The sequence below is a fragment of the Mobula birostris genome, chromosome 16 (assembly GCF_030028105.1).
Source record: "Mobula birostris isolate sMobBir1 chromosome 16, sMobBir1.hap1, whole genome shotgun sequence".
Lineage (NCBI taxonomy): Eukaryota > Metazoa > Chordata > Chondrichthyes > Myliobatiformes > Myliobatidae > Mobula > Mobula birostris.
Window position 1 is genome coordinate 4,524,836 of NC_092385.1, and position 14,009 is coordinate 4,538,844.

General features: G+C 43.6%; 1 protein-coding gene across 2 annotated transcripts in view; it reads right to left on the minus strand.

The window, feature by feature from the left end:
• eefsec (eukaryotic elongation factor, selenocysteine-tRNA-specific) overlaps positions 1–14,009 on the minus strand; it is a 491,014-nt gene that overhangs the window by 177,025 nt on the left and 299,980 nt on the right. For both annotated transcript variants that reach the window (XM_072280243.1, XM_072280242.1), the window contains exon 6: positions 368–524. In XM_072280243.1, coding sequence (XP_072136344.1) covers positions 368–524 — 157 coding nt within the window. The remainder of the gene's footprint in view (positions 1–367; positions 525–14,009) is intronic.

Below are 14,009 nucleotides of genomic sequence, written 5' to 3' on the forward strand. Positions count from 1 at the left end.
ACTTCATGTATTGATTGGCTGAAGTTTATCAATAACTAACAACACCAATTTACTAAAAATATAGAATATACATCCAAAATTGGAATAAAAAGGAAAAAAATTAAGCATCGTTTGGCTGAAGTTTATCAATAACCAAAGACATCAAATACTAAAAATAAACAGAAAACACACTTAAGATTAACCAAAAATAAGAAAAAGGAAAATTTAAGCCCCAAATGTTGTCACTCATCCTAGAGCAAAATAAGACGCAGATCTGGGAAAGAGGGATCTAATTGGACAGAATTTTGTTTGGGAGCTCGCACAAGTACAAAGGGAGCAATTTACTTCTCCCTTGTTGAAATAATTCCTTGGCTAAGTGAGCACCTACCTGGAATTCGGATTTTGAATTTGCCGCTCTGGCCAAAGCCCCCATCGATCACTCCGACTTCACCCATTGACAGTTTGACCTTCATTCCAACAAACAGCTGTATGTTGGTCTCCTTCTTGAACAGGGAACGGCCAATGACACTATAATCGTCCAAGACCTGAAGGGGAGAAAGCAAACAGCCTCAGCGGGAAGTCAAACTTCCATTTCACTCCTTGGAAAGCTGACACTTGCTGGTGGAGTGCACTCACAGTCAAAGTTGAGTTTATTGTCATCTTCACAAGTACTTCTACACACAGGTACAATGAAAAACATACTTGCAGCAGCATCACGGGCACCTCCTCCATAGCTGTTACACTTTATTCTGCATTATGTTATTGTTTTACCTTGTACTCCCTCAATCAATGTGTAAAGGTCTGATCTGTATGAACAGAATCAAGACAAGCTTCCCACTGTATCTCTGTCCATGTGACAATCATAACCAATTCCTATACCAATACAGTGCTGGCTTTCGTAGGGAAAAGACAAGAAACTGGGGGCCATAGGACTTTCTGTATAAGTTCCAAGTTTTAAAGAAATATTACTAATAAAAAGAAATAAATATATTTAGCTTAATTGGAACCCTGAATGAAATGAATGGGAAAATATGGTAGATGGAGCAAATGAGGCAGCAAAAGAGCTTAGCCTGTGCGTGAGGGGAGCACGGCACGTCAATCTCTGCTCCTGCTCGACCGCGCACAGATCACCATTCACATGCTGCAAGGCAGCCAGCTGAGCCCCGATCCTCATCCACCTTCCAATCACTCATTAAACAGTGGCCGGGTGTGACGCAGCAGGACACCCTACAACACGCTCTAACAGCAAGTGATTATGGCAACTCTGTTTTAGATAATTAAGTGTTAGAAGTTGCCAGGTTTTCCATATCAAAATCCTTATCAGAAGGGGGTTAATATGGAAAGCCTGACATGGCCTGTTTTTGTATTAAAACAGTTATGAGTATCATGAACAAATTGAAGAATGGGCGGGGTTGTCTTCAGCAAGGCCAATGAATGAGTATGCAGCAGGAAGCTGGTTCAGTTTGCCTGCTACTGACCCATGGGTGTTATAATACTTTAAAAATGTGACACGAAGGCTTCTGTTACTGCAGTGGAGTCATCTTCCAGAAACTCCTAAACTGCTAAATGATGGTGATCTCCAATTATCTTTAACTAAGTTGCAACCAGATATGCAAAAACCCACTAGTTTGCATCAGGTGCAAAGATCTCACTAGTTTAACGTTCAAAGTTTAAAGCAAACTTATTATCGAAGTACATATACAGCCCTGAGATTCATTTTCTTGTGGGCACACTCAATAAATCCATACTAGAATGACAACCATAATAGAATCAATGAAAGACCCACTCCAGCTTGGGTGATCAACTAGTTTGCAAAAAAAAGAAAGAAAGAAAAAATAATAATAAAACATAAATGAGTAAAAAATATCAAGAGCATGAGATGAAGAGCCTTTGAAAGTGAGTCAAGCCCATTGGTTGTGGGAACATTTCAATGATGGGACAAGAGAAGTTGAGGTGAAGTTATTCGCTTTGGTTCAAAAGTCTGATAGTTGAGAGGTAATAACTTCCTGAACCTGGTGTTGCGATCCTGAGATTTCTGTACCTTCTTCCCAATGGCAGCAGCAAGAAGAGAGCATGTCCTTGGTGCTGGAGGTCCCAGATGACAGATGCTGCTTTCTTGCGACAGTGCTCCATGTAAATCTGCTCAATGGTGGGGAGGGCTTTATCTGCGATGGGCTGGGCTGGGCTGTGTCCACTACTTTCAATAAAATTTGCCATTCAAGGGCATTGGTGTTTCCATATCAGGCTGTGATGCAGCCAGTCAATATACACGCCACCATATCTATAGTTGTCAAAGTCTTAGATGTCATGCCAAATCTTTGCAGACTCCTGAGGAAGTAGAGGAGCTGGCATGTTTTCTTTGTAATTGCACTGAAGTGCTGGGCCCAAGACAGGTCCTGTGAAATGATCCACTGAGTAATTTAAAGTTGCTGACCCTCTCCACCTCTGATCCTCCAATGGGAATCAAATACCCAAAGAAACAATATCAAGCTCTTTTTCGTTGCTGGTTGGAGGAACATTATATATACCCAGTTCAGAGCTTTGAAATAGTTTTATTTTTCATATACACTTCGGACATTATATATTTAACATATAATAATACCTATAACCTGTTAAGGCACAGATTGAGAGCTTATTAGAATTAAATAAAAACTTTAGCAACAAACGTAGACGATGGAGGGTGGGGGCCAGAGAGGTAAATGAAAGTCACAAGAGGGCCATGAGCAGAAAGAGTTTGAGAACTGCAGTCACAGAGCAATAACACATGGATACGGGCCCTTCGGCACAACCAGCTTATGTTGACCACAGTGCCCACCCAATTTCCTGTGTTTGGAAGCCCCATCCCTACGTGCACCTGTCCAAATTCTTCGTAAATGATACCATTGTACCTGCCTCAACCACTTCCTCTGGCAGCTCGTTCCATACACTCACTACCCTCTCGGTGAAAAAGGTCCCTCTTAAATATTTCCCCTCTCATCTGAAACCTGTGTCCCTTAGCTTTGGATTGCCCCTACCAGCGGAAAAGATTGTAACCATCCACTTTATCTATGCCTCTCTTAATTTTAAACATTTCTAAAAGGTCACCCCTCATTCTCCTGTTAAGTTAAAGTCTGTCCTCAGCCTTATAGGCTCATCAGGCCGGTGCTTATGCCGGTTTCTGTGGCGTGAAGCGACTGAGAGTACGAGACTGCCCCCCGGATAGGACTCCAGTCTATCGCAAGGTTAACCCCCAGCATTTTGCCAGTACCCATTTTCATCTGGGTGGACTGGAGTAGTGTGTGGTTAAGTGTCTTGCTCATGGACCTCACAACCTTCAGATCGCTAGTCCAACACCATAACCATCTGGCCACGCGCCACATTCATTCTCCTGTGATTCAAGGAATAAAGACTTAGCCTAGTGAACCTCTTCCAATAACTCAGGCCTTCTGGTCTTGGTATCATCCTTGTCAAACTTTAATCTTGCTCCTGCCCCACACTAATAACAGCGTCTGAAAATAATGCCTCGGACTCTCCGCCCACACAGCTGACTGGCATTCACAGGTGTTTGCAGTGATGTACACACCACCTCAGCTCACAGAGTCACACACCACACAAAATGACCCTTCTTTCACCCATTATCAGTTAGAGTTCTGAGTACACCGTTGCTGATACTGTGACAGGAGCTCAAATCCCTCCAAGGAATCTTAAAAACAACAAAATTAGAGCAACACACACAAATGTTGGAAGAACTCAATAGGTCAGGCAGTATCTATAGAGAGGAATAAACAATTGACATTCCAGGCTGAGACCTTTCATCAGGACTGGAAAGGAAGGGGGCATGAGCCAAAACAGGAACACATGGGGAGAGGAAAGACAACCTAGCACTTGACAAGTGAGATCAGCCGAGGGGGTAAAATGGATGCGTAGGGGAAGAGTGATGAAGTAAGAAGCTGGGAGCTGATAGCTGGAGGAGGTAAGGGGATGAAGAAGAAGGAATCTGATTGGAGAGGAGAGTAGACCAAGGGAGAAAGGGAGACAGGAGGGATGCCAGAAGAAGGTGATGGGCAGGTGAGAAGAATGAGGGGGTAAGAGGGAAACCAGAATGGGGAATGGAAAAAGACAGAAGAGGGCAAGGGAGAGAAATTACTAGAAGTTAGAGAAATCAGAATCAGGTCTATTATCACTGAGATATGTTGGGAAATTTGACTGTAGCACTGTTGAATATCAATGACTGGCAGACAGCGAGGTGGTTGACTCTTGTTAGTTTAATCTCTAGGATGTTTCCTGTAGTGGGACAGTCTAGGATCAGACTGTACAGCCTCAAAATAGAAGGATGTCCCCTTAGAACAGAGCTAAGGAGGAATTTCTGTAGCCAGAGGGTGGTGAATCTGTGGAATTCATTGCCACAGGTAGCTGTGGAGGCCAAGTCATCGAGTATATTTAAGGCGGAGGCTGGTAGGTTCTTGATTAGTCAGGATGTCAAAGGTTACAGGGAGAAGGCAGGAGAATAGGGTTGAGAGGGATAGTAAATCTGCCATGATGGAATGGTGAAGTAGACTGAATGGGCTGAATGGCCTAATTCTGCTCCTATTTCTTATGGTCCTGATGAAAATTTGCTTGTGGCAGCATTGAACATAAATGACAACTGTCAGACAGAGAGTTGGCTGACTCCTATTAGTTTAAACTATAATGCACCAGTGCTTTCTGAGCCCAGTTCGACCCAAAACCCACGGCCACCAACTTCTGCCCCAGTTATTCATTCAAAATGATCAGCTGTCTTGTAGTAATCCTCTCCTTTCACTTTCAACAAGTGCCTGACTAACTGATTCCAGCGCCCGTGATGCGAGGAGCCACACAAAAACACCTCTCCACCAGTAAACCCGAGCAGCTCACTCGGCAGCGAGAACGTACAAATAATGGGCACAGTTATGAGGAATAAATAGCGGTGCAAAGGGCAGACCGATTTTATTAATGCCAGACAAAGATCAAAACCTCCTTAATGCCAGACAGAGACAACGTTAAAGTGGATTTCCCTACAACATAAACAAAAGATTAGGTAGAGAGAAAGTTGAAGGCCCCTTGCCTTTCTTGTTCCTGATGTCACATGAGCTGCGGAGGTAAAGACAGATCCCAACTCCCGATCTAATCTTCTTACAATCTATAGGAGCTTTTCAACATCCCTTGGTGAACTCCAGGCTGAGAGAAGACTTGATATTCAAGAGCGTTCAACCACACACACACACAAATCATTTTTACGTTTGCACTACATGTGTAATGAAAGTGGAAAGATTTCTGAAAATCGGGCGTTGTGGTTAAAGCAGCAGTGATCATCAGCTGGGGTTCAATTCCTGCCACTGTCTGCATGGTATTTGTACATTCTCCCCATGACCACGTGGGTGTGCTCTGAATGCTTCAATTTCCTCCCCCATTCCAAAGACGCACAAGTCAGGATAAGTTGTGGACATGTTATGATGGCGTAAGAAGCATGCCGACACTTGTGGGCTGCCCCCAGCACATCCTCATATGTGTTAGTCATTGATATAAATGTACACTTCACCGTATGTTTCGATGTTTTGATGTTTGTGTGACAAATAAAGCTAATCTTTCGCTCTTTCCTTCTGAATCTTTCCTGCACACTTTCCAGCTCAGTGACGTTCTTTCTGCTGTGAGGCAAACAGAATCCACTCTCTTCTAAACGACAAAGGTCAGTATGGTAAGGTAGTGTAGCGGTCAACGTAACACGTTCCACTGCCAGTGACGGCGGTTCAGTTCCTGCCCCGTCAATAAAGAGCTTGTACGTTCTTTCCGTGACTGTGTGGGTTTCCTCCTACATTCCAAAGATGTACGGGTTAGGGTTAGTAAGTCGAAGACATGCTATATTAGTGTCAGAAGAATGGTGATACTAGTCGGCTGCCCCCAGCACATCCTCGGACTGCGTTGGTCATTGACACAAACAACACATTTCACTGTATGTTTCAATATTTCAATGTACATGTAAGAAATGAAACTAATCTTAAATTTTTAAAGAATATAGAGTGAACTTCTTTATTCACTCATGACTGGGCAATTCTCATCCCAGATATTAGCCTTATGAACCTCTTTTAGATTGTTTCCATTACCACTGTAACATTTTTTAAATAAGGGGAACAAAATGACTAAATAGTTGCAACAGACACAAAATGCTGGAGGAACTCAGCAGGCCAGTCAGCGTTGATGGAAAAGGTCTGAGAACCTTCATCAAGACTGAATTGATGGCTTTGTGAGCTAGTTTGCGGACAATACGAAGGTAGGTGGAGGGGCAGGTAGTGCTGAGGAAGCAGAGAATCTGCAGAAGGACTTAGACTAACTGGGAGAATGGGCAAAGAAGTGACAGATGGAATATAGTGTAGGGAAGTGTATGGTCATGCACTTTGGTAGAAGGAATTAAGGTGCAGACTATTTTCTAAATACGGTGAAAATTCAGAAATCAGAATTGCAAAGGGACTTGGGAGTCCTTGTGCAGGATTCCCTAAAGGTTAACTTGCAGGTTGAGTTGGTGGTAAGGTAGGCAAATGTAGTGTTAGCATTTATTTTGAGGCAACTAGAATACAAGAGCAAGAATGTAATGCTGAGGCTTTATAAGCCATTGGACAAACCTCATTTGGAGTGTTGTGAGCAGTTTCGAGCCCGTTATCTAGGTAAAGGTGTGCTGGCATTGGAGAGGGTCCAGAGGGTTCACAAGAATGATTTTGGGAATGAAAGGGTTAACATACGACTCTGTACTTGCTGGAGCTTAGAAGAATGGGGGGTGGGGGGGATCTCATTGAAACCTATTGGATGTTGAAAGGCCTCAACAGAGTAGATGGAGAGAGGGTGATTCCTATGGTGGGGGAGCCTAAAACCAGAGGACACAGCCTCAGAGTCGACGGATGTCCCTTTAGAACAGAGATGAGGAGGAATTTCTTTGGCTAGGGCACAGTGAATCTGTGGAACTCATTGGCATAGACGGCTGTGGAGGTCAAATTGGGTATATTTTAGACAGAGGCTGATAGATTCATGTTTAGTCAGAGAGTTTATGGGGAGAAGGCGAGGAAATGGGGTTGAGAGGGATAATAAGTCAGCCATGATGGTATGATGGCACACACTTGATGGGCTGAATAGTCTAATTCTGCTCCTATGTCTTGAGGTCTAACCACTTCCTTGTTAAACCTTGTGGTTCAGGCACATTAACGTCCAGACCCTTCTGTCTTGATCTCCTCACTGTCTACCTGTGCTTACTGTCTACCCACCCTGTCCTCACTGTCTACCTGCACTGCACTCTCTCTGTAACAGTAATACTGTATTCCGCACTGTCCTCGCTGTCTACCTGCACTGCACTCTCTGTAACTGTAACACTGTATTCTGCACTGTTACCTGCACTTACTGTCTACCCACCCTGTCCTCACTGGTTACCTGCACTGCACTCTCTCTGTAACAGTAACACTGTATTCTGCACTGTCAACCTGCACTGCATTCTCTCTGTAACACTGTATCCTGCACTATGTTGCTGTTTTACCTTTTACTACCTCAATACTCTGTGTAATGATCTGATCTGTATGAACAGTATGCAAGACAAGCTTTTCACTGTATTTCAGTCCATGTGATAATAAACCAATTTATTAATCTTTCTCCAGTTACATATTAGTTTACCTTTAGATTCCTCTCATCAAGGTGCACACTAAACTCACAGTTTCTTACAGCAAAATCCATTTTCACTCACACATTCAATATATCTGTATCCAGTTGCTGACTGTTTCAATCAGTAATTGGTTTATTATTGTCATATGTTAAAGTCAAAGTAAATTTATTATCGAAGTACCTATATGCCACCACATACAATCCTGAGATTCATTTTCTTCTGGGCACACTCAATAAATCCATAACAGAATAATAATCATAACATAACATGAAAGACTGCAGCAACTTGGGAGTTCAACCAGTGTACAAAAACACTACCATGCAAATACAGACAGAAAGAAAGAATTAATAATAATAAATAAATAAGCAATAAATATTGAGAACATTAATGAAGAGTCCTTGAAACTGAGTCAATAGGCTGTAGGAACATTTCAGTGATGGGGCAAGTGAAGTTGAGTTAAGTTATCTCCTTTGGTTCAAGAGCCTGATGGTTGAGGGGTAATAACTGTTCTTGAACCTGGTGGTGTGAGTCCTGAAGCTCCTTATACCTTCTTCCTGACAGCAGCAGCGAGAAGAGAGCATGACCTGGCTGGTGGGGGTTCCTGGTGATGGATGCTGCTTTCCTGCAACAATGCTCCGTGTAGATATCCTTAATGGTTGAAAGAGCTTTACCTGTGCTGGACTGGGTCATATCCACTGCTTTTTGTAGGACTTTCCGTTCAAGGGCTTCAGTGTTTCCATTCCAGGCTGTGATGCAGCCAGTCAATACACATCTATAGTTTGTCAAAGTTTTAGATCTCGTACCAAATCTTTGCAAACTCCTTAGGAAGTAGAGGCACTGCTGTACTTTCTACGTCCTGGGCCCAGATAAACTAACACAGAGGAATTTAAAGTTGCTGACCCTCTCCACCTCTGTCCCTCTGATGAGGACCAGCTCATGGGCCTCTGGTTTCTTCCTCCTTAGGTCAATAAACAGCTCCTTGGTCTTGCTGATGCTGCATAGGAGGTTGTTGTTATGGCATCACTCAGCTAGATTTTCAGTCCCAAGTATGGGTATACAGTGAAATGTGCACGACCTAAATAGATCGTAATTAGCTTGTGGTAAGACAAAACAAAAAGCATGAAGAGAATGCAGAATAGAGTGTTACAGAGAAAGTGCAGTGCAGGCAGACAAATAAATTCCAACGGTCATGACCAGGGTAGATTGAGAGATCAAGAATTCACCTTGAACATCTGAGAGATCTGCTCGATAGTCTGATAACAGTGGGTTAGAAGCTGTTCTTCAGCCTTGTCGTACACATCCTCAAGCTTTTGTACCTTCTGCCCAGTGGAAGGGGGGGAGAAGAGAGAATGACCGGGATGGGAGGGGGTCCTTGATTATGTCTACTGCTTTCCTGAGGCAGTGGGGCGTGTAGACAGATTCAATGGCGAGGAGGCAAGATGTGCTGAGCTGTGTCCACAACCCTGCAATTTTTTAAGTCTTGGGCGGAACAATTGCCATACCAAGCTGTGATGCATCTGTATTACTGTCTTCATTGCAACATGCTCTCTTTACCGTCTCATTTATAATTGAGACACAAGGCCCCACAAAAAAAAATTCTGCTACCTGAGATCATGACTGATATGTAACCTAATCTCATACACTCACTCCTGCCACATTTCTACAAAATCCATCTACCTCAGGTTGAAAACTATCAGCATTAGTTGCAACACACATCAAAGTTGCTGGTGAACGCAGCAGGCCAGGCAGCATCTCTAGGAAGAGGTACAGTCGACGTTTCAGGCCGAGACCACATGAGTTTCAAAGAGTTTTGGACTTCCACCACCCCCTGTACATTTCTTAGCATCATTGATCTGGCTTTAAATATTTAGATTTCCAACAGCTTCCCTCTCTTAACAGAATGAAAACTTTGATCAAATCATCACTAATTATCTAGATTTCAATTAATAAATATTTGTCTGAGAAGCCTCCCTTCAAACCCAAACAGAAGTTTATAAAATTACCAGTGTCAAATCAGATTCAGATTAATTTCATTTATCACATGTACATTGAAACATACAGTGAAATGTGTCACTTGAGTTAACAACTAATACAATCTATGGATGTACTTGGTAGTGTCGTCACACATTCCGACAATGACACACTCCATAGATAGAGTGAACAGCCAGATTCTACAGGTATGTCTCAGGGTCAAGATGTCTAATACTTGAGGGCATACACTTGAGGGGATAGGGGGCAAGATCGAAGGAGATGTGCTGGAAAGATTTTTAACAGAGAGTGGTGGTCCTTGAAATGCACTGCCAGGGCTGGTGGTGGAGGCAGGCACAGTGCTGTGCAAAAGTTTTCGGCACATATATATATATATATAGCTAGGGTGCCTAAGACTTTTGCACAGTACTGTGTTTGTCAACACAGAGTGGAGAGCAAGTTTGTCAGTCTGGCGGGAGCAAAGGATGTTGGGAATGGCGGGAGGGGTGTGGGACAGGTGACAGAGGAGTGCCAGGGGCAGGGGCAGGGTTGGCTCTGGTACAGATACACCCAGCCCTGAGACACCAGGCAAGGTCATTTGATTCCAAACAATTGCTTTATTGATCATTACAGAATGTCTCTCTGGTGCTTCCCACTCCCTCCCTTCTCGCCTTCTATGATTCCCATCTCCCTGTCCCCTTCCCACTCTCAGTCCACAATACAGACCCAGATCAGAATCAGGTTCATCATCATCACTCACATACGTCATGAAATTTGTTTTCTTCTTGTGTCAGCAGTACAGACAATACATAAAATTACTACAGTACTCTGCACAAGTCTTAGGCACCCTAGCTATATACACACAGTATGTGCCTAAGATGCTTGCAGAGTACTGAATGTGTGGACATTATAAAGAGGCTAAGGTTAATTAGTTTAGCACCGTATTTGTGGGCTGAAGGGCTGGTCCTGTGCTACTCTGTTCAATGTACTTTAATCCTTGGAGTTCAGGAAACATTCTGGTGAACTTAGTGGCTTTCATGCTTAGGTCAATATACTGCATCCATTCTGAGACGTGGTTTCCAGAACAGCTCAGTGTCCCAGCACAGTACACACCCTACTTTCTGTACCCACTAACGGCACTGCGCCAGTGACCTGGGTTCAATTCCTGCTGCTGTCTGCAAGGAGTTTGCATGTCCGCCCCATGACCACCTGGCTTTTGTCCGGGTGCTCTGCTTCCTCACACATTCCAAAGATGTACGTGTTCTGGGTGCAATTGGGCAGTGCAGTTTTGTCAGGCTGGAATGGAATGACTTGCTGTATCTCTAAATAAGATAAACTCACAAGCCTTGTCACACCACCACAGAATCCAGTTCTTCACGATTAATAATTCAAAAATTACTTAACACAGTTTTGCGCATTTGCTCAAAATATTAGCGTCTTTGTGGTTCCTTAAGGTTGTTATAGCTAGAGGAGGTAGTGGGGATAAACTCACACTACCTATTAAATGCTCCCAATGGTGTGCGTATCAAATAGCCTCTGACAACCAAGTCCACCCCCTGGCCTTCATATGTGGTTCAGCTACTAAGTCTGGAGGAACCATTTCTACTGAAGGGTAGAGGCGGGTTACTGGCACCTCAAAGCCAGTCACTTTCGGCAAATATGGCTCATCAGCCATAGTTGGCAGCTCATCTAGGAGAAGAAAAACTCTGATCTCAAACCTCCACTGCCTTGCAGCTATACCCACTCATGGGGAAGGTTTCGGGAGTCAAGTGTCTTTCTCCACTAATACCGCTCACAACGCTGCTGGTGCCATTGGCAAATTCTGAGACGTAGCTACATTATTCAATGGAGTTGAGATCCTTGCTGGACAACTCTGGTCACACCCAGCCAGTCCTATACTTAGTCTAGCCTCTGTGGCTCAGCCAATTTCTTAATCAGTAATTCAAGTTCAAGTTGAAATTTAATTGTCATTCATCCATACATGAATACCCATGAATGTAGTCAAACCAGACAGCGTTACTCTGGGTCCAAGGTACAAAACACAGCTCCAACAGTCACACACAGCACAAGGCACAAAAAGCACATATTAGGTAGCCAGTCCATATAAGATATCAGTAAAATACAGTCACACAAAAAAACATAGTCCAAGTCCCCAAGACCATGAATGCTGCAGCACTCTGCAGTCAAACACAATACAGCTCGTCTTCTGTCGAGTGAATACTGAGGGGGGAGGCCGCGCGGACTCCACCTTACTGCCTCTGGTACACTGGTGGAGTGCCCAACTCTGACGCCTTCCCCTGGGTGGCTACAAATAGTTGACATTGGGGCTTGGGGCCTAGTCCTTGCTACAACTGAGGGCACACAGCTCCCTCGCTGTTCCCCAGTTCACCAATGAATCAAACTTGCAACATTCCACACCACGAACGTCCAACAGGGTCTTCCGATCACAAGAAAAGCAACTAAGATGATCACTTGCTGTTTTTCTGCACACCTCTCTGTCGCAGGCAGCATCACGGTCCACACCGACTCCGGCTCCTTCAGTTTCTCCGCCAACAAGCAACTCACTGATGGGATAGGCCTGCAGCACTTCAAGTTCTTAATGTCCAGCAGGTCTTTGCAATTGTAAAAACTACATTTAAAAAAGACAATAACACTTTTGGTTGTCCGTGCAGAAGCTGCTGCATCCGAGTGCTCCACCGTCTTACCAGAAATAAGATTTGCTTTTAATTCAACAACCTTTCATATTCCCCATCCACCTCTTATGATTCCACATGAATTTCATCCCCTGTCCTTCAAGTTCGATCAGGTCAACTAAGGTTGATCCGCCCTTTCCAATTCCATGCTGACTCATTCAGAACAACTAAAATTCTACAAGATGTTCTTGATCAAAGACTCCAACAATTTTGTAACAATAGACAATAGGGTAACAGATCTGTAATTCTCCTCTCCACTTTGTTAATGCATGACAAAGAACAACTTTCTAACCTAACCAAGGGCTTCCTGAATCAGAACGGAGGAACTAGGAGCAGGAATTGCCTCATCGAGCCTGCTCTGCCATCAATAAAACCATGGCTGATCTGACTGTGGCCTCATCTCCACCTACTTGCCTTTTCCCCAGAACACTTAATTCCTTTGCTATTCAAAATCTATCTAATTGTGTCTTAAATATATTTACAGAGGCAGCCTCATTAAACATATTTAAGACTATTAGGGCCAAAGGGCCTTTACTCCATGTTGTGTGCCTCTGTGCCTACTGGGACAGGCTCAGTAGAACAGCGGTCCCCAACCACCAGGCCGTGAGGAAACGATATGAGTCAGCTGCACCTTTCCTCATTCCCTGTCACACACTGTTGAACTTGAACATAGGGTTGCCAACTGTCCCGTATTAGCCGGGACATCCTGTATAGTGGGCTAAATTGGTTTGTCCCATACGGGACCGCCCTTGTCCATTATTTCCCCTGCTAAGGTTCCCAGATCCAAAAAATAACCTACCAAATCATACTAAATAACATATAAAACTGAAAATAACACTAACATATAGTAAAAGCAGGAATAATATGATAAATACACAGCCTATATAAAGTAGAAATAACGTATGTACAGTGTAGTGGGAAAGATAAAGGCAAAACCGATTTGTGGGAAAAAAAATCGGCACGTACACACATGCACACATCACATGCGCACACAAGTGCCCGCGCAGGGCTTCATGTCATGGTAGTCTTTCCTGGGGTAAAGTGTCCTGCGATTTGACTGCTACTTTTATCCCTTATTTGGGAGAGAGAAAGTTGGCAACCCTAACTGTAAAAGACATGTTGAGGTGAGTTTAACCCTACTTGAACACCGCCGGCCCCCTCTCCACCACCCCCGGTCGGCTGGTCCACAAGAATATTGTCAATATTAAATCAGTCCGCGGTGCAAAAAAGGTTGGGGACTCCTGCAGTAGAACATACCATACAATTGGAAGCAAAAGTATTCCAGGACATTCCAGAGGATAAAAAGGCTGCATTGAGATATTTTTCTTTTCTCTCTCCCAATCCATGACCTTTCTTTCTGGTCACTCCTTTTTTGTTGCTGTTCTGTGCAATTTTGATCGAGGCAGACTGGCGCTGCGGCCTGCAGATAGCAAGCAGTGTGGCATTGGATTGAACTGAACTGAATATGCCTGGACTCTTTCGACGTCTTTGCAATCTTTGTAATTTGGTGTTTTGTACTGTGTTTTTTTTTGTCGGTTGTGCGATTTGTTCTTTTTTTTGTGCGTGGGGGGGGTTTGATGTTCTTTAAGTGGGTTTTATAGTTTTGCCTGTTTCGTGTCTGTCTGTGGGGAAAACAAATCTCAGGGTTGTATACTGCACAAATACTTTGATAATACATGCACTTTGACTTTGACTCCTTTCTCTGCTTCGTCCCCTCTTTTCCTTTACAGAAT